This window comes from Coregonus lavaretus (genome assembly GCF_964263955.1).
Source record: "Coregonus lavaretus genome assembly, chromosome: 15".
In the NCBI taxonomy this organism is placed as follows: domain Eukaryota; kingdom Metazoa; phylum Chordata; class Actinopteri; order Salmoniformes; family Salmonidae; genus Coregonus; species Coregonus lavaretus.
Window position 1 is genome coordinate 38,957,099 of NC_140002.1, and position 25,934 is coordinate 38,983,032.

The window sequence follows — 25,934 nt, forward strand, 5'->3', positions numbered from 1 at the left end:
TGAAATAAGCGGGTTTCTCACAAAGGAAGTGTGCTTTTTCATACTGATCCTACATCAATTGAAGCGGGCAGATAGCTAACATAAGCACTAATGAACTGGAATGAACTACGACAATTTGGGCTTTTACTGGGCAATGTTTGATCCAGTCCTATCAGAGCAGACAAAAATAGAAAAAAACAAATGTATTATAATAAAACGTTTATTTCAAAATAGAGACCAAAAACAATGTACATATGAACATTTAGATGTGACTGGCAGGGATCAAACTGGGATTTTTAAGCTGGTACTATGTCCCCAAAATCGGTTAATTGGTTTTCCATAAATATATTTTTTATCAGATATCTTGCCAATGCATACTGTATGCCCAACCCCCCATATTCCCTGCAACCAGTGAGTGGAAAGGCAATATTTTGTTGTTGCATTCTAAAGCCCTATAGTGGAAAGCCTCGGAGTATGGGCTGGATATTTGAGGTTTAAAAAAACTGCACAAAATGTAGCTTAAGCTAGATCACATACATTTCCTATTTTTGACATAATATATGGTTTACTGGAGCCTTTTCAGATAGATGTTCAAAAAGACACTAGGTAGTAGCTAGGCAAGGTCGTCCAAGACACTAGTTTGTCTGTAAGCTAATAACTCTACAAGGCAGTGACATGAGGGATATCAACCTGAATTTATCTATATTCCCCCTTCACCCCCAAGGTTAGAATAATGATCAGTCTGCATGTCAGTTGAGTCTACACAAGAGAACATAAGCAGAAGTATTTGGCATGCTTGGAAGAATACACTAATAGCTTGTCCATTGTTAGCATTTTGTGGGGTGACCTATATTTACCCTGCCATGGGTGCCTGTGCTTCTGCAACTCTTGTTTTCAGACTACGAACACATTGCTTTATAATGGCGTTAGGAAAAGCTAAACATACACAAATGGTTTTGATTAGAAATTATATATTATGATTATAAATCTGTAAGTAGAATAAACAATTGACTAAACTCGGACACAAATCGAACTTAATGGAAGACAAGGATTAAATAGAATGTTCCCCAGCATATATTTTTTTATGAGTTCCCCTTATTTCTTTGTAATCCTTTATTGATTTGTTGAGTGACCTGATTTCCAATTCTACAGTCCCCTTTTGGAGGGGGGGATAAGGTGTTCTGGCAGATCAGTGGGAAGCTCGTGACCCTCAAGCTTCACCTTGATCAAGTGATTGGCAAGGGAAAACTCTTCGTCGTCCAGGAAACCGTCGTTGTCTACATCGGCCAGTTTCCAGATCTTTCCCAGCACTGTGTTGGGCAGTTTGGACTTCACCATTTCCTTCTTGGCCATGGCGCCCGACACTTTGCCGTTGACTGGAGACAGGGTGTAGAAGATCTCGTCGTAGGTGGGTTTGTCTCGTGCCACCACCCACTCCAGCTCATCAATGCCCTCGCCTGCACCCTCGCCGTAGCCATGGCCGAAGGGCCCGTTCATGGTGCCCTCGAAGGCGCCACCCTGGACTGACTGGCTGGGCATGGCTGCCTCCTCCTGGCGGACGAGGGTCATGAGTTTGGCGATGTCGTTGGCTAGCATGTCCTCAACAGCCTCCAGCAGCTTGGGCTTCACCGTCTGGAACTTACTGAAGTCCTGGTTAGCCAAGATCTCCTGTGTGTTCATAAAGATGAAATGAGGTCAGGGGAGTTCTAGTCAAGGAAAGGTATCTGCATTGCTCATCACCACAACTACTGATATCACTACTTAGATGGCTACTTCGGTTAAAGGGATACTTAGGGATTTGTACAATATCTACTTCACCAGTGTCATATGAACTCATGGACACCATTTTTATGTCTCTGCATCCAGTATGAAGGAAGTTAGAGGTAGTATTGCAAGCCAATGCTAACTAGCGTTGGCGCAATGACGAAGTCTATGGTATCTACTCACATGCTAGCAGTTACCATAGACTTCCTGTCATTGCGCTAACGCTAGTTAGCAATTGCGCTAATGCTAGTTAGCAACTTCCTTCAAACTGCACGCTGAGACATAAAAAAGGTATCCATGAGTTCATCTGACACTGAAGTTCTCCTTTAACCTAATTACTACCTCCACTGGAAAAAATAAATAATGTATATTTGTGTACCTGCATCTTAGCTAGTTTGGGGAAGTCTCCAGGTGAGATCTGGTGCTCTTTCTCAATCCTGTTGTAGATCTCCCCCAGGTTGGCGATCAGCTCCTTCTTCTTGTTATCCTTCCCAAACATGTTGGGCATCTCCTTCTTTAGAGAGCTGATGATGTAGGCGTGGACCTGGAGGGAGGGAAGACTAAATTAATCATATATGGACCTAAACAGCTAACCACTGATCAATTTTGGCACACTGAGGGTTATGCCCCCACAATGAGGTTTAAGCCCCAACATTTAAGTCCTAGGTCTCACCTTGGCGAGGCGAGCCCGCTTGATGAGGTCATTGAGCTTCCTCAGAGCAGCATTCCGAGGCAGCCCCTGGATGTCCTTGAAAAGGTCCTGTTCCTCAGCCTCAAAAAGCTTCCGGTTGTCTGCGACCAGGAGCGGCTGAGCCCAAAAAGAACCAATGTACACCCGGATCACCTCTGGCGTGCCGACAATTTTACCAAGAGACCACATGAGGGCGCCATAAACCCTCATCAGCTGCTGTGTGCCAATCTGGTCCGCCTTGTTCAGAACCACCCGCATCTTGTCCTCATGGTTCTTCAGGGAGCGGATCACCTCAGAGAACTCATCCGAGATGTCTAGTTTGTGGGCGTCGAAGAGCAGGATGATGCGGTCAACACGCTCAGCAAACCACTCCAGCACTGCAGCAAAGTCATAGCCTGAAGAGAGGAAAGAGGAACATGGTTAATTTGTTTTTTCATAAGAAGGGGTGTGAAATCTTCAATTAAACCCTTTTATCAAAAGTTTCACATTTAAATCAAATGAAAATGGTACGAGATGATGTGGTCAACAATAAAATTACAGTCCAACAAGTTTATGGGATCTGTGATTATGTAAGGAGTGAAAATATGCCCTTAAATCCACACCAACTTGATTTAGAATGTGTGAGCCGCTCCTAGTAAGAGTGTGTTTGTTTCTCTATGCATATCAATCAGCTCAGATTCCAGTGCCACTCCAGCTTATCCTGTCTCTATGGTCCCGCTTCACACAGCAACAGAGACACACAGACCCAGCTAGATCCAAAAACAGGTATATTTCACAATGAGACAAAATGTGTTATTCCTGTGCCAGGAAAACCTTAACTAAACAACACCCTCCTCCATCTTCCTTCTCCTCACAGTGTGACACCAACACTGCCCAGAGCAGAGCTTTGCCATTTACCCATGACCGACAGAGCATAGAAATGGATCAAGCGGAATCCATTTCATTGCACGTGACACACCTAGTAAAGCCTTATGAAATTGATGTGATGATGCAGAGTTTGGGCCTCACATTTCATCCTAATGTTCTAAAAGATAAGCATTGGGACTTATTCATAGTTGTTTTCTGGAGCACAATTTGCTGAACACTAGGCCTAGCTTATATTTCAGTTCAGAATAGTAGAGAATTCATGTTTTCAAGCATGCAAAGAAAATCAAGACTGAATGAGGTCAAATGCTTTATACATGAAATTTGTCCCATCAAACAAGACATTCAGTGATGTTTTAAATGAATTAGTCTAGGTCTATTCTATCCACTCTATTTCTAGGGGATGTCTTCTCCCCACTGCCACACATGGACATATCCTCCCTGAATGACAAAACAGGAAAGAGCCTTTGGAGCATAAATTGTGCAGTGGAGACACTGGGCCCACAAAGAGACCTCTTCCTCGCCTCTGTTTAGAACGGTTATTTATTTGTTCATTCTGAATTGTACTAGAGGGCAGCAGGGCACCACTCTGCCTTGGCACGCTGTGCTGGAGGTGGAGGCAAAACACGGACACTAGTCAAACTGACAGTAGTTGTGGCCAATCCCTTTATTAAAAACTATTATCAACGTCCACAGTTTTTAAATGGGTTTGGGAAGTTCAAGGCAGAGAACAGTCTGACTCAGCATTCTATTTGAGCAGCGAGAAACAATTGTCCATCTCACAGTCTCTTCCTCTCTCACACATCCATTACAGAGCTCCATTGTGAATTGGGCAGAGCTGTTCCTTTATATGCAATACCTAAGTTAGGTGTACCTACTCATAGATCATAAATAAAAGGACATTTCTGCTGATTGAACCAGGAGAGAAGCCCTAAAGCTATCCACCTGTGTGTGTGCGTAAAACCCGACCTTCCTCTGTTCTCCGCTCTGTCCCAGGATTAGTGCTGGACTAATCATTAGCAACGGGGGGAAAAACAGAGACAAGATCCAACAATGAGCGTGTCAATTAAAAAGTACAGTAGTTGGTTAGAATCATGTTATTCACTAGGATAATAAGCACAGAGCGTCCTAATATGTTGGCTGTAGTTTAGTGTATTAGGATCCCCATTAGCTACTGCACATGCAGCAGCTACTCTTCCTGGGGTCCACATAAAACGTACAAATACATGACAAAGTACAGAACAGTTATAGACGAGAACAACTAGTAGTGAATCTAATCCCAGTGAAAGACTGAAAGGTGTTCTTCCATCAGTCTGGGTTTTGTGTCAACGTTGGCAGGATGTGTGATCTCTCCACCGATCCAATGAGGGCGTGACCTGGCAAAGTCAAGAGTCCACGAGAACAGCTCCTCTTATCTCTGCTCACTTTAAAGAGGGATATGCTGGTAATAAAAGATAGGGATATCAAATCTACACAGAGGAGGTAGAGAAAAAAACAGCGCTGCCTGTCACAATTCTTCCCATTTAATCTGAAGGTTAATTGTTACCATACCATCCTTTGACCTAGTAACCAATCTCTGGGGAAATAAAGTTGAACAAGTAGGCTAACCTGACTTAAAGGTGAGCGCAATCACAAGGGGGAAGAAGGGACATAATGAATATCTGTGAGAATGTCAAACCTTACCTCTTACCACCCAATCAACTGTATGTCAGCCTTGTCAGGCCTACCCAACGTATTTTTCAAACAATGGCATTATCTATCATCTTAGTCACTGATCCACCTGATTCATATAAGGTCAGGGTCAACTCTGTTTCAAGTCAAAGGAATTCATTACATTTATTTTCTCTTCTACTCCACTTTTCTCTCACAGCTTCGATTAACTAAAGAGTGGAATTGCCCCGAACCCTGATGTGAGCTAATTATTGGTAGAGGTGAAAGTTCATCTAATGGAAGGTATTTTTCAGTTGTGCTTTCCCAGAAGCACACCAAACCGTCTTTCTTAGTTCTCTCTCCAGTCTTCCTTCCTTCATACTTTTCCAAAAAGGAAATATCTGCTAAGAACGCACGCATGGAATTGACAATGACACCAAACCAACAAAGTTGATTTCTAATTTCAATGTAATAATATAAAATTGGGAACTGCCTAGGGTGAGAATGAACACTGTATGCTGATCTGGCAGAGAATTTCAGTGTCATACTCAGACACCTATGAAGCATACAGTAGATTAGGAATTTGAGACCATCCTTGCAGGGCTCAGAAATAGACATGCTCAGGTGTCTGTCTGATACAATTTACTGGAAAAACTGTCCAGATAGATACCCACATATCATAAGCTGTTGTCAGTGCATTCCATCAGTTTGGCTTAGATATGAACTGTGTAAATTATGTCTGAACTTAAAACACCATGCTAGTGAAACCTGATCCATGTGGAGAGTGAGAGAGAGATAGAGCGCGCGAGAGAGGGGGGGGTGTGCTTTCAAAGACTGACAGTAAACCACCTCACTGGAATCACTTCCTACAATGTGGTCCTCTTCCTGATTTATACTAGTTGGTCAGAGGTCATGAACCCCACTGCCTGGCCTTGTTTCATGAGAGTTACATTACTGGTTCTTTGGTACATGGTCGTCCCACAAACTCAACTCTTTCACCCCTGCCACTAGGGAGAAACATTAGTAATGTCCTGGTTGATAGAACTGGAGCCTGGGCAGTATGACACGTCTCATAACTATCTCCTCTGTATCACTATGGGAAATGGTCAGCTTTCCACACCAATGGCCCATTCACACGGTATCCCCTCTCCAGTTAATGGAAAGGCTTAGAACAGAGGAAGGATCTAGGAATATGTTCACGGAATGGACATTTGAATTCCACAATACAATGGCTAATGACCTATTTGTTGGCACAGGCCATGCTCTTGAAGCAACATTTTGGAATCCTGTATGGCCTCAGGTTTAATGGTTCATTGTGTGTATGTACGTATGTGTAAACTAAACTAAACTTTATACGTTTCTGAAATAAACAGGCATAAAGCGGCAATGACATGACCACTCCTTCTCCTTTAAGGTTAAGGAACCAGCCACGTTGCATAAACTGTCTTGTCACCGGTTAACCACATGAGTTCAAATCTCTTCCAGCATAAACAGCAACCCCTTTATTACCAGCTTTCATTTGCCAAGAATTGTCTGAGTGTGAGAGAATGCTAGTGACACCCGACACCCGGGAGAAAGCTTGGAGTCACCGAGGACCTTGAGCATGTATACAGTAAATAATGAACGGTCTGTTTAACTGAACCTTGCAAGATACGCTAGAGTGACAAGGACATCGCCTCATTCACCTGCCTTCCCTTCACAGATAAAGTAGTAACTCTCACTGCTGTAACCCTGACGAGGGAAAATAGCAGTGTCCTTATAAGGAAAAGCCCAACTCTAACACCCCAAAAGTAAGGCAGCTAAATAGCTTACTCTTTTTTTTCCATATAGTCAAGCGGACCACAGTATTATGATTAACAGAAATGTAAAGGAGCCGTGGAGCTGAGGGAGTGAACAGATACAGTCAGAAGACTTGAGGAGATTATTAACCGCCCTTGCAAGGTCTGAACCAGGGCAAATGGAGACAAGTATCACTTTAAGGCAGATAAAACACTACGGCGGCCAACAAAGAAATTCAGTTGACAGACCCTATTAAATGAATTCATGAATGAAAAAAAGGGTGGGAATGAAGGGGAAAGTAGTTTGGAGTGGGATGAGAGAATTTGTGACTCAGTCACAGGGACAATGGGGAAGTGTACTGCAGTGACTCTGGTGTGGGTTTCCTGTGTGCGTGTCTGTGTGCACCCCCTTGCGTGTGTGTGTGTGTGTGTGCGTGTGTGTGTGCATGTGTGTGTGCGTGTGCATAGTAGTATGTGTGTGTTATAGAGAGATAAGAGCTCAGCTTGGGGTAACTACAACCAACGACCTCATGTTTTCCATCATTGAGGAATGACTGTAGCAGGGCTTCCCCTTTGTAATAACCGGCACTGAATTCTGACCACAATAAGTACTCTACAAAATGTTGTAACCTCAGTACTGCCTGTATCATGAATCCTGGTTCAATATACTGTGTAGGAATGTAAATTCAAATCCATTCTGGCCTGCCCCATTTCAGTTCTCTGTGGTCATGTGAGCATACATAAATAAAAATATATTGGTCATTTAGCAGACGCTCTTATCCAGTGCGACTTACAGGAGCAATTAGGGTTAAGTGCCTTGCTCAACGGCACATGGACAGATTTTTCACCTAGTCGGCTCGGGGATTAGAACCAGCGACCTTTCGGTTACTGGCACAACGTTCTTAACCACTATACATGTGATTTACTATAGCCCACAGTGGGTTATGAGAAGTGTTCAATACTCTCTCCAGTAAATGCATGAAAGCCCAGTGTAATGTCCCAGTCCCTGACTCCCAAATACAGTTAAGTGCTTTGTAAGTACGATACAGCACACCATCTTTCGATTCTCAATAATTCCCCTGGACTTCAAACACTCATTCGATCTCCTGCCTTCAGCTCTCAAACATCAAAAGAGTTCTTACATGGCAAGTCTACTTCTATTCCACCATGGTTGCAGTAAAAAAAACTATTAAAAAAAAGACTCCCTTTTTTCTCACTTTCTCCCTACCATCACATCTCTTTTATGTCCCCAGGAGGCTGTTTTTCACCCTGAGGTGACCCAGTGGCGGACCTAGCATCCTCACACTTTTTTTTGTTGTTGTTTATATATATTTTTAAAAAATCATTTAGCAGACGCTCTTATCCAGAGCGACTTACAGTTAGTGAATGCATACATTTATTTTTTATTTTTTTCATACTGCCCCCCCCCGTGGGAAACGAACCCACATCCCTTCCGGCCAAACCCTCCCCCTACCTTGGACGATGCTGGACCCAAAAAAAAAAAGAAGAAGAAGTGTAAACATGTCAGGGTGTAGCTGGCCCAGGGTTGAAGGTGTGCTGCCTGTAACCCCAGGCCTCTACGTGTCAACTCGCCCAGGGGCTGTATGATTAGTGTCAACAACACCCTCTGTTTTGTTCTTCAGCCAACTCCATTGTCTGGCTTGCTTTGACTCATCCTTATAGTCTCTGTGCAGCGCATTGGCTGGAGCACACACATCCTATCACTGTCCCTCATACACAACCACACTGGGGCGAAGGGTAGAGGGCAAAGAGTAAGACTCACACTGACTTCTAAAAGCATTTCAAACCTTGCCCCCTAAATGTCTCATTAGCTTTGTGTTGTTAATTGTACCTTGTTTAAGAGATTAGCATACCTGAGTGCAGACAGACAGTCCTGGAGGCACATCTAAAGAGGGTAAAACCCATCCCTAGAGATCAATGTATGCTTTGGATGAATTTGAAGGTTCCAGGCTCAACATTGAGTTGAACTAGCAACTCTTCCCTAATGTGTGTTGCCACACTGTTGCCCAGCCTGCCTAGGAGTCATTGTTTTGCTCTTAACCTCCATCCTCCACCCCTGTCCCTCTCTGAGGTCCCCACTGTTTCCTGGCGGCCTTCCTCTCTGGGATGGCACTCACACCCATTCTGTTGTCATGGTGTACGACAGGGGCGTGGGGAGGTTCTGACATCCCCTCTTCAAAGTACCTGCCAATACACTTGCGCTAGAACCATGTATATGAGGTAGTGGTCTTCGGACGCAGATCACACACACAGGAATTCAGTATGTAAATCAGAGACTAGGTTGTTCTGCAGTAATATAAACAGGTTGGCTACAAATACAGGCCTTTTAATGCAGATCATTCAATTTCATTCCACTGCTTCACTAGGATATGTCCAAAATGTCTACATCATGAATCTGCATTCTCAGGGACACCAAAAAATGTGCGACATTAATTTACCATATTACATGATCACTGGACTGGCCAACCTTAAAAAGTAGTACGGTAGTCCTTGTTCCAGTAAAAAAAGAATAATAATGAGACAGAATCAAGGATCAAGATGGAGGAAGAGGACAAAAGGAGAGTCATTGAGAGGGGGAAGAAGGATGCAGAAAGAGAAGAAAGAGATGGGGAAGAAAAAAAGAACCATAATGGTACAATGAATACAGGTGGTTAACTACCAACCTCTGCTGATCCTCTGCTTCTCTCCAGACAGGATTCCTGGGGTGTCGATGATGCTGATGCTCTCCAACACAGCGTTGGGCATCTGAGCACACACAAACCTGGGAGAAACAAAGAGACAGTGATGATGATGATGATGATGATATGTGGCCTAATTACACAATAATAACAGCAGTAATTAACCACAAAAGTGCCTTCAGAAACGATTCATACCCCTCGACTTATTCCACATTTTGTTGTGTTACAGCCTGAATTCAAAATTGATTAAATCGATTGTTTCCCCTTTCCCCATCTACACACAATTCCCCATAATGACAAAGTGAAAACCTGTTTTTAGACATTTCTGCAAATTTATTGAAAATGAAATACAGAAATCTCATTTACATAAGTATTCACACCCCTGAGTCAATACATGTTAGAATCACATTTGGCAGCGATTACAGCTGTGAGTCTTTCTGGGTAGGTCTCTAAGAGCTTTGCACACCTGGATTGTACAATATTTGCACATTATTCTTATTCAAATTCTTCAAGCGCTGTTAAATTGGTTGTTGATCATTGCTAGACAGCCATTTTCAAGTCTTGCCATAGATTTTCAAGTCAATTTAAGTAAAAACTGTATCTAGGCCACTCAGGAACATTCAATGTCGTCTTGGTAAGAAATTCTGCCTGTTCTTAGCTCTATTCCGTTTATTTTTATCCTAAAAAACTCCCTAGTCCTTGCCGATGACAAGCATACCCATAACATGATGCAGCCACCACCATGCTTGAAAATATGAAGAGTGGTACTCAGTGATGTGTTGTTGGATTGGCCCCAAAAATGCTTTGTATTCAGGACATAAAGTTAATTTCTTTGCCACATTTTTTGCAGTTTTACTTTAGTGCCTTATTGCAAACAAGATGCATGTTTTGGAATATTTTTATTCTGTACAGGCTTCCTTCTTTTCACTCTGTCATTTAGGTTAGTATTATGGAGTAACTAAAATCTTGTTGATCCATCATCAGTTTTCTCCTATCACAGCCATTAAACTCTGTCACCATTGGCCTCATGGTGTAATCCCTGAGCGGTTTCCTTCCTCTCCGGCAACTGAGTTAGGAAGGCCGCCTGCATCTTTGTAGTGACTGGGTATATTAATACACCATCCAAAGCGTAATTCATAACTTCAAAGGGATATTCAATGTCTGCTTTTTATACCCATCTCAAATGTTGTGCACAAATTTGTTTACATCCCTGTTAGTGAGCATTTCTCATTTCCCAAGATCCATCCACCTGACTGGTGCGGCATATCAAGAAGATGATTAAACAGTAAGATCATCACACAGGTGCACCTTGTGCTGGGGACAATAAAAGGCCACTCTAAAATGTGCAGTTTTGTCACACAACACAATGCCACAGATGTCTCAAGTTTTGAGGGAGTGTGCAATTGGCATGCTGACTGCAGGAATGTCCACCAGAGCTGTTGCCAGAGAATTGATTGTTAATTTCTCTCCCATTACGTCATTTTAGAGAATTTGGCAGTATGTCCAACCGGCCTCACAACCGCAGACCACGTGTATGGCGTTGTGTGGGCGAGCGGATTGCTTAAGTCAACATTGTGAACAGAGTGCTCCATGGTGGCGGTGAGGTTCTGGTATGGGCAGGCATAAGCTACGGACAACGAACACAATTGTATTTTATCGACAGCAATTTGAATGCACAAAAATACTGTGACCAGATCCTGAAACACATTTTGAGACCCAATTTCTTTGTTGTTGGTATCTGTGACCAACATATGCATATCTGTATTCCCAGTCATGTGAAATCCATAGATTAGGGCCTAATGAGTTTATTTCTGTCACGTCTCCTCCCGTTGCTCTCTCCGGCACTCTGATTCGCCGGTCTACAGTCGTGGTCAAAAGTTTTGAGAATGACACAAGTATTGGTCTTCACAAAGTTCGCTGCTTCAGCGTTATTAGATATTTTTGTCAGATGTTACTATGGTATACTGAAGTATAATTACAAGCATTCCATAAGTGTCAAAGGCTTTTATTGACAATTACATTCAGTTTATGCAAAGAGTAAATATTTGCAGTGTTGACCCTTCTTTTTCAAGACCTCTGCAATCCGCCCTGGCATGCTGTCAATTAATTTCTGGGCCACATCCTGACTAATGGCAGCCCATTCTTGCATAATTAATGCTTGGAGTTTATCAGAATTTGTGGGTTTTTGTTTGTCCACCCGCCTCTTGAGGATTGACCATAAATTCTCAATGGGATTAAGGTCTGAGGAGTTTCCTGGCCATGGACTCAAAATGTCGATGTTTTGTTCCCCGAGCCACTTAGTTATCACTTTTGCCTTATGGCAAGGTGCTCCATCATGCTGGAAAAGGCATTGGTCGTCACCAAACTGTTCTTGGGTGGTTGGAAGAAGTTGCTCTCGGAGGATGTGTTGGTACCATTCTTTATTCATGGCTGTGTTCTTAGGCAAAATTGTGAGTGAGCCCACTCCCTTGGCTGAGAAGCAACCCCACACATGAATGGTCTCAGGATGCTTCACTGTTCGCATGACACAGGACTGATGGTAGCGCTCACGTTGTCTTCTCCGGACAAGGTGTTTTCTGGATGCCCCAAACAATCGGAAAGGGGATTCATCAGAGAAAATGACTTTACCCCAGTCCTCAGCAGTCCAATCCCTGTACCTTTTGCAGAATATCAGTCTGTCCCTGATGTTTTTCCTGGAGAGAAGTGGCTTCTTTGCTGACCTTCTTGACACCAGGCCATCCTCCAAAAGTCTTCACCTCACTGTTCGTGCAGATGCACTCACACCTGCCTGCTGCCATTCCTGAGCAAGCTCTGCACTGGTGGTGCCCCGATCCCGCAGCTGAATCAACTTTAGGAGACAGTCCTTGCGCTTGCTGGACTTTCTTGGGCGCCCTGACGCCTTATTCACAACAATTGAACCTCTCTCCTTGAAGTTCTTGATGATCCGAAAATGGTTGATTTAGGTGCAATCTTACTAGCAGCAATATCCTTGCCTGTGAAGCCCTTTTTGTGCAAAGCAATGATGACGGCACGTGTTTCCTTGCAGGTAACCATGGTTAACAGAGGAAGAACAATTATTTCAAGCACCACCCTCCTTTTAAAGCTTCCAGTCTGTTATTCTAACTCAATCAGCATGACAGAGTGATCTCCAGCCTTGTCCTCGTCAACACTCTCACCTGTGTTAACGAGAAAATCACTGACATGATGGCAGCTGGTCCTTTTGTGGCAGGGCTGAAATGCAGTGGAAATGTTTTTTGGGGATTAAGTTAATTTTCATGGCAAAGAGGGACTTTGCAATTAATTGCAATTCATCTGATCACTCTTCATGACATTCTGGAGTACAGTATATGCAAATTGCCATCATCAAAACTGAGGCAGCAGACTTTGTGAAAATTAGTATTTGTGTCATTCAAAACTTTTGACCACGACTGTACTGAGCCACCGGTCTGAGCGCACCACCTCGGCAACACCGGAATGGAAACCCAACGCACCCTAATCACCTCCAGCGCACCTGCACCTCATCACCCCTATATAGCCCTGGACTGTTCAGTGTTGTGTGTGTGATTGTTAGTGTCTTGTCGTGTACTCGCTCTTTGTTGTTCTCTTGCTCAGTGTTAAGTAAACCTTTACATTGTTAATTCCTGCGTCTGCCTCTTTGTATCCTCAGTACTCGTCACAATTTCAATTGACTGATTTCCTCATATGAACTGTAACTTAGTAAAAATATATGAAATTGTTGCATGTTGCGTTTATATTTTTGTTCAGTATAGAATTGAGGTTTATTTATTTTTGGTTGACAAGTAATTACTGGAACTGAGCTTTGATGCAAACCTACATCCCCCAACGCCTTACAAGACAATAGATGGGAAGTAGTAAGCCTGTATGTGATCTGTCTAGCGCCTCTGTAAATAGACTGACTTTATTGTATTTGGAGACCCTCCAATCAAGGCACAAAACCATATACTACACTCAATACAACGAGCATACCCAAATACTTTCTGTCCACTCTGTATGCTATAAAACTATTTAGAGAAAGAGCTCGACAGAATCATTTGTAGAAATGTTGGGCAGTTAGCTAGTCCTTAACACCAGAGAAAAATAACAATAGACGCTGAACACATGATTCCTCTGTGAACACCAGCATGTACTTGAAGTAGCTTTCATTTTCCCCTCCACCCTCAGAGGCCGTCAGTACACTTGGTAGAGACATTGTCGAGACAGACTTATATCTCCACTGTCAGGCAATTAAAACGTAGCAGAGTCTTGTGTGAAGGGCCCTCAGTGGAGTGATATAATACAACTGTACATGATCTCACCACTCAGTGTTTTTCTTAGATTAAAATTAAGCTAATGGCAAAAAGCCACTACGTTTTTTCTTTCCACTGTTTCATTTGTTTTTCTTCCCTCTTTCCTCTCTCCTCAATATGACTGAGGGGCAGGATTTCTTTTTTGGCAGAGTTCATATCTTTCTGATTACCTCAGTGTATCTGGATGTATGTGCATAGCTCATGACTAAACCACTCCATGTCGCTCACACAGCTATCATTCCCCAATCATGAAACATACTTGCCAGTTGCAGTCATAAAAAAACACCCCCCTCCTTCCCTCCCACTTGGATGTTTCCCTCCAATTCTCCCCAGCCCCATCGATGTCTCATCCGAGTCTCTGCTCCCTCTCTTTTTTCCACATTTACTCACATCCAGAATTCCTGGCATTCCCTTGGTCCGGTTGCCAATGTGTTCTGTTTGTGTAAGCTGCAAACTCAAATCAGAGAAATGGCTCAGACATATAGCAGCATACACCACCCTGACAGGTTCATCATGCATCTGGTGTAATGTTAGGAGGTTAAGGTTGGAGAGATGCAGAGTGGGGCTGGATAAAATGGCAAGGTTATGGATGACAGTGCATGATTGCCAAGAGTGAAAGGAAACACGTTATGGGTCACAATGAGCTGCCTGCTGTTTGAAGGAGAAATAGAGAAACAGCTGAGAGTAGTTATTTCTGCCAAGGCAGAGCTGGAGTAAAGAACTGACTCAGGTCTTAACGCTCTGAAAGCCTGACCAGTCGACCCACCACAGACAAAAATGGCAGGGATTTTTAAGCCTTTGTAATCTTTGGGCAAATATATTTATGATGGAAAAATGCTTTCAGTGTAAACTTAAAACGACTAAAACCAGATATAAAGTACAGTACCAGACAAAAGTTTGGACACACCTACTCATTCAAGGGTTTTTCTTTATTTTTACATTGTAGAATAATAGTTTAGACATCAAAACTATGAAATAACACACATGGAATCATGTAGTAACCAAAAGTGTTAAACAAATCAAAATATATTTTATATTTGAGATTCTTCAAAGTAGCCACCCTTTGCCTTGATGACAGCTTTGTACACTCTTGGCATTCTCTCAACCAGCTTCATGAATAATGCTTTTCCAACAGTCTTGAAGGAGTTCCCACATATGCTGAGCACTTGTTGGCTGCTTTTAATTCACTCTGCGGTCCAACTCATCCCAAACCATCTCAATTGGGTTGAGGTCGGGTGAATGTGGAGGCCAGGTCATCTGATGCAGCACTCCATCACTCTCCTTTTTGGTCAAATAGCCCTTACACAGCCTGGAGGTGTGTTTTTGGTCATAGTCCCACTATCATTTATTTTTCACCAGGACAAAGCGCAAACCAGATGGGATGGCGTATCGCTGCAGAATGCTGTGGTAGCCATGCTGGTTAAGTGTGCCTTGAATACTTACTAAAATCACAGACTGTCACCAGCAAAGCACCATCACACCTCCTCCTCCGTGCTTCACGTTGGAAACCACACATGTAGAGATCATCCGTTCAACTACTCTGCGTCTCACAAAGACACGACGGTTGGAACAAAAAATCTCACATTTTGACTCATCAGACCAAAGGACAGATTTCCACCAGTCTAACATCCATTGCTTGTGTTTCTTAGCCCAAGCAAATCTCTTCTTCTTATTGTTGTCCTTTAGTAGTGGTTTCTTTGCAGCAATTCGACCATGAAGGCCTGATTCACGCAGTCTCCTCTGAACAGTCGATTTTGAGATGTGTCTGTTACTTGAACTCTGTGAAGTATTTATTTGGGCTGCAATCTCTGAGGCTGGTAACTCTAATGAACTTATCCTCTGCAGCAGGGGTACCTCTGGGTCTTCCTTTCCTGTGGCGGTCCTCAAGAGAGCCAGTTTCATCATAGCGATTGATGGTTTTTGCGACTGCACTTGAAGAAACTTTCAAAGTTCTTGAAATGTTCCGTATTGACTGACCTTCATGTCTTAAAGTAATGATGGACTGTCATTTCTCTTAGCTTATTTGAGCTGTTCTTGCCATAATATGGACTTGGTCTTTTACCAAATAGGGCCATCTTCTGTATATCACCCCTACCTTGTCATAACACAACTGATTGGCTCAAACGCATTAAGAAGGAAAGAAATTCCACAAATTAACTTTTAAGAAGGCACACATAATTGAAATGCATTCCAGGTGACTACCTCATGAAGCTGTATGGAGAAAAGATCATGGAACTTTATATTTTTTAAATAACATAATCTATGAGAATTAAACATCAGTGTTACGGATACAGGTATCCTGTGTCTTTTTGTGTTTTTCCTCTCCTTCTGCCCTAATCACAGGTGTCCTGTATGTTCCTGATTGGTGGTCGTTGGGGTGTCTGCTGATTGCTAAGGTGGACCAATCAGTGAACATTCCTCTGCATTGCACCACCTGTTTCTGGTTTTTCAATCACACATCCCATTGTTTAAAAGCCGGTCAGTTGTGTTTGTTAGGAGAGACTATTTCTGTATGTGAGTATGGATACTGTGGTGTCCTGTGTTTTGTTTACTCACTAAGTTGCTGGTTACTCTGTTTGGTAACTTTGTTAGACTATTTTCCGTATGTGAGTATGGATACTGTGGTGTTTTGTGTACTCACTCATTTGCTGGTTACTCTGTTTGGTAACTTTGTGTGTTTCTGGGAAAAGGGGAATTTAAGCAAGTTGCCCTTGGGCGTACATTACCCGTAGGAAGAAAACTGTCTAAAAACACTAGTTAGACCTGAGCGGACCACCCACTGTACTTTTTGTATGATTAGCAGTAGCTTAGCGGTTCTTGAGGCAGGCAAGATCAGTTTAGGTTTTTTTTACACTATTGTTTCATTTCTTGGGTCCTGCTCAGCCCTTTTTCCCAAACCTTTACCGTGTGTTCAAAAATAAACCTTTTATGTTTGACGGTAGTTTATGGTTGTCGTGTAGTTTTTGTTTTCACTGTTCCATGTCACGCTTATAATTTGCATGAATTATGTTACGGGTCTCATGTCCATCCACCCTAGACGTTTAAAGCCACGGGGTTCGTAACATAATGTGGGGGCTCGTCTGGGATAATTCTCATTGATACCCATGCTACTCATGCAAATTAGTTAGTGTCTGGTTCAGTGTTGAGCTTGGCAGCTGTAACTAGCTGGTTTTGTGTTCAGTATTCGTCGGCTCGTGTTGCTAGTTTAGGATGGCTACTTTTGAGCTGGATGCATTTTTGGAAAACCCTACGTGGGAGGTTTTTGAGAATTGCCGTAGAGTGGATCTACAGGCTTTGGCTGACCACTTTTCTGTACCCATATCAAGTGTTTTAGTGAAAGCAGAAGTTAGGAAAACAGTGTTAGAGATATTGTTGAACGAGCGAGTGCTTGAGTTACTGCCGCCTGACCCTGCTGCTCCTGTAGGGGATGTGGCTGCTGCTCCTGTAAGCCCATCGGTGTCTGAGGACGAGGCTAAGGCTCCAGCCACATTGCCCCGTTTTGACCCACTCTCCCCACTGACTGACAGTGATGCTAGGATGGATGTCCGCTCGACACGGCTCCAAATGGAGGCGGAAGAGCGGGCACAAATCAGGCAAGACAAGCTGGAGATGCGTAAAATGGAACTAGAGGCAGAACAGGAGACGCGTAAGATGGAACTAGAGGCAGAACAGGAGACGCGTAAGATGGAACTGGAGATGCGTAAAATGGAACTAGAGGCAGAAACAGCGAGGTTAGTCTCTGCTCATACTATGTCTTCTAGTGAGCCGTCCTCACCAGCTGTGTCGTCTGCTACTTTTGATATTAGTAGACAGATCACCTTGGTACCTGTGTTTAGGGAGTCAGAGGTTGATTCCTATTTCAGTGTTTTTGAACGTATAGCGGTAGCATTGAAATGGCCCGAAGAGGTATGGTGCCTATTACTTCAGTGTAAATTAACAGGTAAAGCCCAAGAGGTTCTGTCAGCGCTACCTTTTGAAGACAGCTTGAATTATGACGTGGTCAAAGCTACTGTTCTTCGTGCCTATGAGCTTGTTCCTGAGGCATATCGACAGAGATTTAGGTCTCATAAAAAGGCTTCTACTCAGACTTATGTGGAGTTTGCTAGAGACAAAGGAAATCTGTTTGACAAATGGCACAGTGCTAGTAAGGTAACTGATTTTAACTCTCTATGGGAGTTAATCTTGTTAGAAGAGTTTAAAAATTGCTTACCCGAACGCATTGTAGTTTATCTGAACGAACAGAAAGTATCCTCACTGTCGGAAGCGTCTGTATTGGCAGACGAGTTTGTGTTGACTCATAAGAGCGTGTTTTCGGCTCGTACGGAGAGCAGGGCCGCAGAGTTGTAAACTTTTAGTCCCAGTCGACCAGCAGTACATCCAGCACGCCCAAAAGATGTGCGTCACTGTTTCTATTGTCATAAGGTGGGACATATGGTTAGTGATTGCTTTCTGCTTAAACGCAAACAGGGGATGCCTCAGGCCGCCAACGGGTGTTGGGCTGATTCGTACGGTTGTAAGGCCGGAATCAAGACAGAGGCCTCATAGTGAATGTGGTTTGAAAGTCCCTGTCCCAGATCACAGTTATGAACCGTTCATTTTTGAGGGGTTTGTTTCCATATCAGATGACGAAGCGTCTCAGCGTCCAGTTAGAATCCTCAGAGATACTGGTGCGGCGCAGTCGTTCATACTATCTGATGTGTTGCCCTTGTCCAATAATACATATTGTGGTTCCAGTGTGTTAGTACAAGGAATTGAAATGGGATTCGTCCCAGTGCCATTGCACTTTGTGAACGTCCACTCTGAGTTAGTCCGTGGATTGTTCAGAGTTGGCGTACGTCCTATGTTGCCAGTAAAAGGTGTGACATTTATAATGGGCAACGATATTGCCGGAGGAAAGGTGATACCCGTATTGGAGGTATTGGATAAAAGTGACCAGTCTCTCTCCGAGGAGCTGGCACAGGGTTATCCAGATGTGTTCCCCGCTTGTGCTGTCACGTGCTCAAGCACGACAAGTGGGTGAAGTGATAGATTTGTCGAACACAATTCTATTCAGAGAGTGTGACCCAGAGGATAGTTTGGGTGCTACCTCTGGTAAGCTGGTGCAGTCTGACCAACAGTCCAGAGAAAGGAAGAAGGATGTGGAACTTGTTGCTGAGGCAATACAGTTACCAGTCACTCGTGAGCAGCTGATCGCTAACCAAAGGGTTGACATTAGCCTGGCTAAATGTTTTTCTAGTGTTGTCTCAGAGGAGGAGCTAAAGAAGAAAAACATGGCATACTTCATTTATGGTAATCTCCTCATGCGTAAATGGACATCCCATGTTGACGCTGGCGGAGATTGGAATGCTGTTTACCAAATAGATCGTATATCTGGTATCTCTGGTTTGGAGTTGCGCAATACTCAGCAGCAGTGTGCTAGATTGCCCAATTCAGAGATGCTGCTGTCTCTGCCGTCAAGCCTGATTCATTTAACGGACAGACAGTCAGATGATATTGTGAGACTAATACACAGCTTTCCATGTCTTTTTAATGATGTTCCTACATGCACAAATGTGTTAGAACATGACATTGATGTTGGAAACGCTGCACCTATCAAGCAACATGCTTATCGTGTCAATGTCTCTAAAAGAAAGATGATGAGGTCGGTTATTTGCTGGAGAATAACCTGGCTATGCCAAGTTCAAGTCCTTGGAGTTCTCCGTGCATTCTGGTTCCTAAACCTGATGGGACATCCAGATTATGTACGGACTATCGGAAGGTCAATGCTGTCACAGTGCCCGACTCGTTCCCGTTACCCAGACTGGATGACTGTATTGATACTGTTGGTGCTGCTACTTATGTAACCAAACTAGATCTTCTAAAAGGTTACTGGCAGGTGCCGTTAACCTCACGTGCCTCCAACATCTCTGCCTTTGTGACCCCCGATCACTTCCTACAATATGCTGTCATGGCATTTGGGATGCGGAACGCACCAGCCACTTTCCAACGCCTGGTTAACACAGTATTTCCTAATTGTAGTGCTTACCTTGATGATCTGGTAACTTATTCAACTGAGTGGTCTGATCATGTTAACACTCTAAGGGTAGTGTGTGAACGTCTAGCAGCCGCTTCTCTAACCCTGAACTTAGCAAAGTGCGAGTTTGGGAAGGCCACTGTTACTTATCTTGGTAAACAGGTCGGCCATGGTCAGGTGCGCCCTCTAGATGCCAAGGTCTCAGCTATAAATGCATTTCCCGCACCTACCACCAGAAGAGAGCTACGCCGCTTTTAAGGGATGGTTGGCTACTACCGTAGTTTCTGTAAAAATGTCTCTGCGGTAGTTGCTCCATTAACAGATTTGCTCAGTCCGGCGAGAAAATGTGTATGGTCTGAAGATTGTCGTACTGCTTTCAACACTGCTAAAGCACTCTTATGTAGTACTCCTGTTCTTGCTGCGCCAGATTTTGAACGACCGTTTAAACTGGAGGTAGATGCAAGTGCCAGAGGTGCTGGTGCTGTTCTACTGCAGCAGGACCAGAGTGGAGTGGACCATCCTGTCTGTTATTTTTCACGGAAATTTAACAAATGTCAGACAAACTATTCCACCATTGAACAAGAAGCTCTAGCTTTGTTCTTAGCTCTGCAGTACTTTGAAGTTTATGTTGGTTCCAGTGCATTACCAGTGATAGTGTATACTGACCATAACCCCTTAGTTTTTCTCCACCGGATGTACAACCAGAACCAACGCCTTATGCGTTGGGCACTTGTAGTGCAAAATTATAATTTGGAGATCCGCCACAAAAAGGGGTCAGATAATGTGTTGGCAGATGCTTTGTCTCGTGTTTAAAGAGCTAGGTTTTTTTTTTTGTTATCCCGTCAGGATGCTGTTGATCTTTGAATTTTGGGTGTTGTGATGGTACGTGTGTCGCAAACCATTGTGGTTTGCTCTTTTAAGGGTGGGAGTGTTACGGATACAGGTATCCTGTGTCTTTTTGTGTTTTTCCTCTCCTTCTGCCCTAATCACAGGTGTCCTGTATGTTCCTGATTGGTGGTCGTTGGGGTGTCTGCTGATTGCTAAGGTGGACCAATCAGTGAACATTCCTCTGCATTGCACCACCTGTTTCTGGTTTTTCAATCACACATCCCATTGTTTAAAAGCCGGTCAGTTGTGTTTGTTAGGAGAGACTATTTCCGTATGTGAGTATGGATACTGTGGTGTCCTGTGTTTTGTGTACTCACTCATTTGCTGGTTACTCTGTTTGGTAACTTTGTGTGTTTCTGGGAAAAGGGGAATTTAAGCAAGTTGCCCTTGGGCGTACATTACCCGTAGGAAGAAAACTGTCTAAAAACACTAGTTAGACCTGAGCGGACCACCCACTGTAATTTTTGTATGATTAGCAGTAGCTTAGCGGTTCTTGAGGCAGGCAAGATCAGTTTAGGGGTTTTTTACACTATTGTTTCATTTCTTGGGTCCTGCTCAGCCCTTTTTCCCAAACCTTTACCGTGTGTTCAAAAATAAACATTTTATGGTTGTCGTGTAGTTTTTGTTCTCACTGTTCCATGTCACGCTTATAATTTGCATGAATTATGTTACGGGTCTCATGTCCATCCACCCTAGACGTTTAAAGCCACTGGGTTCGTAACAATCAGCTAAATAAAAGCTAGACAGTCAGGGAGAATTTAAAATAAAATAAAAACATGAATTTATCATTATTGATTTTATTATGTTTGAGCAAAAGAACATCAATAGCCATGGCAAAATGCATAGAATTGCAGGAAATTAGCTTTAAAACTGCAAAGATGTCTCTCAGCTCAATGGAGAAATTTGTAGAATTTCAGGAAATTGGCTTAAAAATGCCTCTACATCGCCAAGATGGGGGACTCTAAAATTATCTCTAAAATGTAGCCGTGCCGACAGGCTGACCGCGCCAATTGCCACGCCCCTGCCGTGCTTCTACATCTGCATTGCTTGATGTTTGGGGTTTTAGGCTGGATTTCTGTATAGCACTTTGTGACATGTAAAAAGGGCTTTATAAATAAAATACCCCAATATGATCCCATTCCTGGAGTGGCTGTCAAATTGACCCCTTCAAAAGGCAGGCTAGTGTCAGCTTAGTTCACATCAAAGGGAAAAGCACAACTGATTGAAAATAGGTGAGTAGAACACAGTGCTACAAATGCTGACGTGACACATGACACATCCACAATAACAATTTTGAGGAGAAAATCATACCATTTCACACGAGATAAGCATTATATCAAATACAGCATCCGCTTTTCATCTGACACCCAAACACTTTATTTTCCATATGCACTACTGGAATGCAGGATAAAGTGATTGCACACTGTCTGGGTAATCACAAAATGTAGCTACAGTAGCACAGCTCAATGTGTAACTAGTTTTACTTGTTCAAAATGTAGGAAATAAATCCTGAACGGTTACTATAAAACAACTTGGTACTGGTAGTGGTGTTTGTCAGAGCAGTGGAGAAGGTTGGAATGTAATACTGAAATATGGAGAACATTGCACTGTCATAAACTGTAGACTGTTGCAAGTTAAATGATTCAGTAGAGCAATGGTTATGATCAAGCATAGTTTTGGTGAAGCAAAGGTTCATACCAGACAACCACTAAAGATTTATGAGTGTATGTTTCTGGCATCATCAGTTAAACATTAAATAAACCCCAATAGTTGGTCAGGAAACAACACTAGAATCTCTGTCCAGGTATTCTCCATTAATGTGAGAATCAATGTAGCTATGAGAGCAATGTCAGTTAATAATTGATTGAACCAGACAACCGCTTCTGCAGTTTGTACCAGGAGAGGTTGCCCTGCTCCTTGGTTTTGATGGGACCTCTGATGGGAGGTGACATTCTGCAATAAAAGTCCCCTACTTAAGTACAGTGTAATGAATAGATCACACATATTTTCTGAGGGTCAGCGCAAGGTTAATAGGCTAGCTACGATCAGGCTAGACTGTTCTTCTTTCTTACATAGGCTATGACAGCTCTTGCATTCATGTAAAGAAGTTGACGTTAAAACAGTATGGATCTCTTGGCCACACCCCATTTCACTTTTTAAGCAAGATGACAATGACATTAATCATATTCTTGATACTCCCATGACAGGTCTGTATGGGAGCATTATCAAAGCATAGGAGATGGAGAAGTGTATTTGTTCATGCAGTAAACTTGTTAGCTTGACCAGTCTCAGAAAAAGCACATGGGCAGACAGGCAGACCAGAGGGGGCTCTTCAAAGTTCAACACAAACTGACAGCCACTCCCCTCCCTCCCATAGAGTCACACAATGAACATCTGATCCGAGGATGATAATAAGACAATCAATTAATAAAATGGACAAATATGAATATTTTTAAAAAGAAAAAAAGAAAAAAAAGAATAAGATAGGATTATCCTTGGTGTAGGCATGTGCACAATTATTGTTAACATTTAAACTGCCATTCGTTATCATTTAATGATAAGAAAAAAATCATTAAATTACATGAATTCACAATTGATATGTTCCTGCATATGACTGCTAGGGGGCAATGCAGTTCAATCTACCACAGTCCAGACAGCGCTCACCAGATTTGGTCATTGGCAGCTAATAATGTATATTTCATCAGCGATGTCGGTGGGTGGTTACAAAGAGCATTTGGGGAAAAGCCCACATGTAGAAGTTGGTCGAATTGACAAGGAAGGCTAATAAAGTGTGATTTAGTTAGCTAGCTAAATTTAGCTCGCCATCCTCCAACAGTGCTAGCTCAGTAATGAACAAAAGGAGCCTAACGTTACTCCTTATAGTCCAAGAACCTCACATGTTCTGTTTATAGGCAATCTGGCTCAGTCAGCCAAAACAGCCAAATCCTCCATCTAAACGTGAATCGATTCTCTATTGCAGTATGTTCTAGAAACATAAAGCACTCTACTTCAAATCACATCAAAATCATTTCACAAATGCAAAATAAACACTTACTGACATGGTTAGGTTTTAACAGTTGCAGCCGACAGTATTTTTCAGGTGACAACATGTTTGTGGCTTTTGTCTTCCGTTTACACACAGGTGTTAGTAGAGCAGATATAGCTAAATAGCACAAGTTGTCGACTGTCAGTCTGTTTTCGTGTTTCACTCAGATGGAAGACCGAGCACTGCAACATGGCCGTCTGGGAACTCTAATCTTATAATGGTGTGTAGTAATTTAACCTCTTGTTTTTTGAAAATTATTTATCGCTGATATGAAAGATACGTTCCTTAACAAAACATCCCCGGCCAGATGATACTATCCTAAATAAGCGCTAAAGGTAGTTAGCGTATATGAATGGGCTAACTCAGCCCATCCTTTTAATTCCCTGTGGGATTCATAAAAATATTCCCAGTTATCCTAGTTAGATAGCTTGCATCTAGCTGGTTACACTGGACTGGGACCCACCTGTTAAGAAAGGCGTTGCCAAAAGCGTTGAGTTTTCTGAAGGGTTTCTTGGGGTCAACTACTAGAGCGTTGCCTGGGATCAGCCCTTCCTGCTCGCCATGCATGACCGCTATGAAGGAGTCGGTGGTCGGTTCAGGCCCTATCCGCATGCCGGGGAAATCTTGCTCCATAAGATGCCGGATGAATGTGGTTTTACCCGTGGAGTATTGGCCAACCAAGAGCACCATAGGCTTGTTGTCAAAGTCGGCATCTTCCAAAGCCGGTGAATGGAAATCGTGGAAGTGGTAGGTATCTTCCAAGGGAAAGAGTTTGGTCTTGTACAGTTTTTTCAGCCCCTCCGACACATTTTGGAATAGTTCTGGGTCCTTCTTGCCATTCCTTTTGAACATGGTGCCCGAATTCACAACTATTGTAGATGTACTTGTCGTCTCAATGTAGTTGTTAAATGTAGTAAAGTTGTTTATCGCTGGATAACGGCTCTGTGTCTGTCCCCGATGCGGTAATACGTTTGAATTAGTACATTTGTTAGTCTTCTACCCTTGTTTAGCTAGGTAGCCGGGTGTTGCTCGTCCTCACTCAAAATAATGTGATAACAGTCTGTGGGGGTTTTGGCTAACTAGCTATCTACCCCAGTTGGTGTAAATTGACAGCCTGTTTATCTGTTCAAAGCTGTCTAAGTGAATTTCCTTACCTATATCTAGTTTTACAATAGAAGAATGAAACTACCAAATACGTTCTCTACCCCTAGAACTCAAACTACAAGACTATCGACTACAGCTCTTGCTGGCAGCAGAATAAGAAACTCTCCCTTGTCAGACAACCTCACACCTTCTCCTCCGCGCTTCTCCAATCCCCAGTCCGGTCTCGAGCCTTCTGAGTGGAACGTCAGAAGGCAAGTAAATTTTTTTGGGAAATACAACAGAGGGGGTGGTTTCAAATTAAAAGCCCCCTCCCTACAAGTCTGATGAACACATGCTTTATTCATCTGAAAGGGAAACCCCAACCATTCCGGTCTGACATGCTGGTGACAGATAAAAAAAACTGTTAGTGTTCACATTCAGTGTTGCCAACTCCTCAGTAAGGAAAGTAGCTATTGGCTGTCCTAAAAGTCGCTAGAAGTCGCTAAATTAAGTAATCACATAATTTGCATAATTGGCCATGTGCATGTAATTGTGATGGATGCTGTAGGAGAGAGGAATAACTCTTGGGAGAGACAAAAAGTGAGTAAAAAACACCCTACATTTACATCCCACCCTGAATGTAAGCCAGGGCGGGATCAGCCAGCGGCGGCTACCCGCATGCGCGATTCATTTGCAGTCTAGATGCAGAGGGGTGAACATCTCCTGCTCTGACTGCAGCTGGGAGGGACTGCTGCGCGAGGACTGGGCCGCCTGTGAGTGCTTTGGGACTGGGTGGGGCCCACGGCAGCACACGCTGCTCGTTGAGAAGAGTAAGAACTATACGTGCTTTCACGTCAATCTCCAAAAGTCTCCAATAACACTAGATTTGTCACTTTTTTGAAAATGTGTCGCTAGAGGGGTCTGAAAACTCGCTAAATATAGCGACAAAGTCGTTAAGTTGGCAACACTGTTCACATTTATTACGACCTTGACTTGAGCAAATGAAATTGAAGCAATGTGGCCTAAACAAGGAAGGTGGTATAATGACACACCCTGAATTAAAAGGAACCTAATAATTCCCTACATTTATTTTTTTCTCCTGGGAAAAACATCTATGGAATTATTTAGGGAATTTTTTTGTGTTACATTTTTCCAAAGATAATGTGTATTTT

General features: G+C 43.0%; 1 protein-coding gene across 1 annotated transcript; it reads right to left on the reverse strand.

Moving 5' to 3' along the window:
* Nucleotides 1-187: 187 nt before the first annotated feature.
* LOC311142538 (EH domain-containing protein 1-like) lies at nucleotides 188-24,898 on the reverse strand. Its single transcript, XM_084178209.1, has 5 exons — nucleotides 24,143-24,898; nucleotides 9,411-9,508; nucleotides 2,417-2,829; nucleotides 2,123-2,287; nucleotides 188-1,647 (listed from the first exon to the last, which is right to left on the reverse strand). The coding sequence occupies exons 1-5, from the start codon at nucleotides 24,529-24,531 to the stop codon at nucleotides 1,126-1,128; spliced, it is 1,587 nt and encodes a 528-aa protein (XP_084034335.1). The 5' UTR covers nucleotides 24,532-24,898; the 3' UTR covers nucleotides 188-1,125.
* Between the last annotated feature and the right edge of the window lie 1,036 nt (nucleotides 24,899-25,934).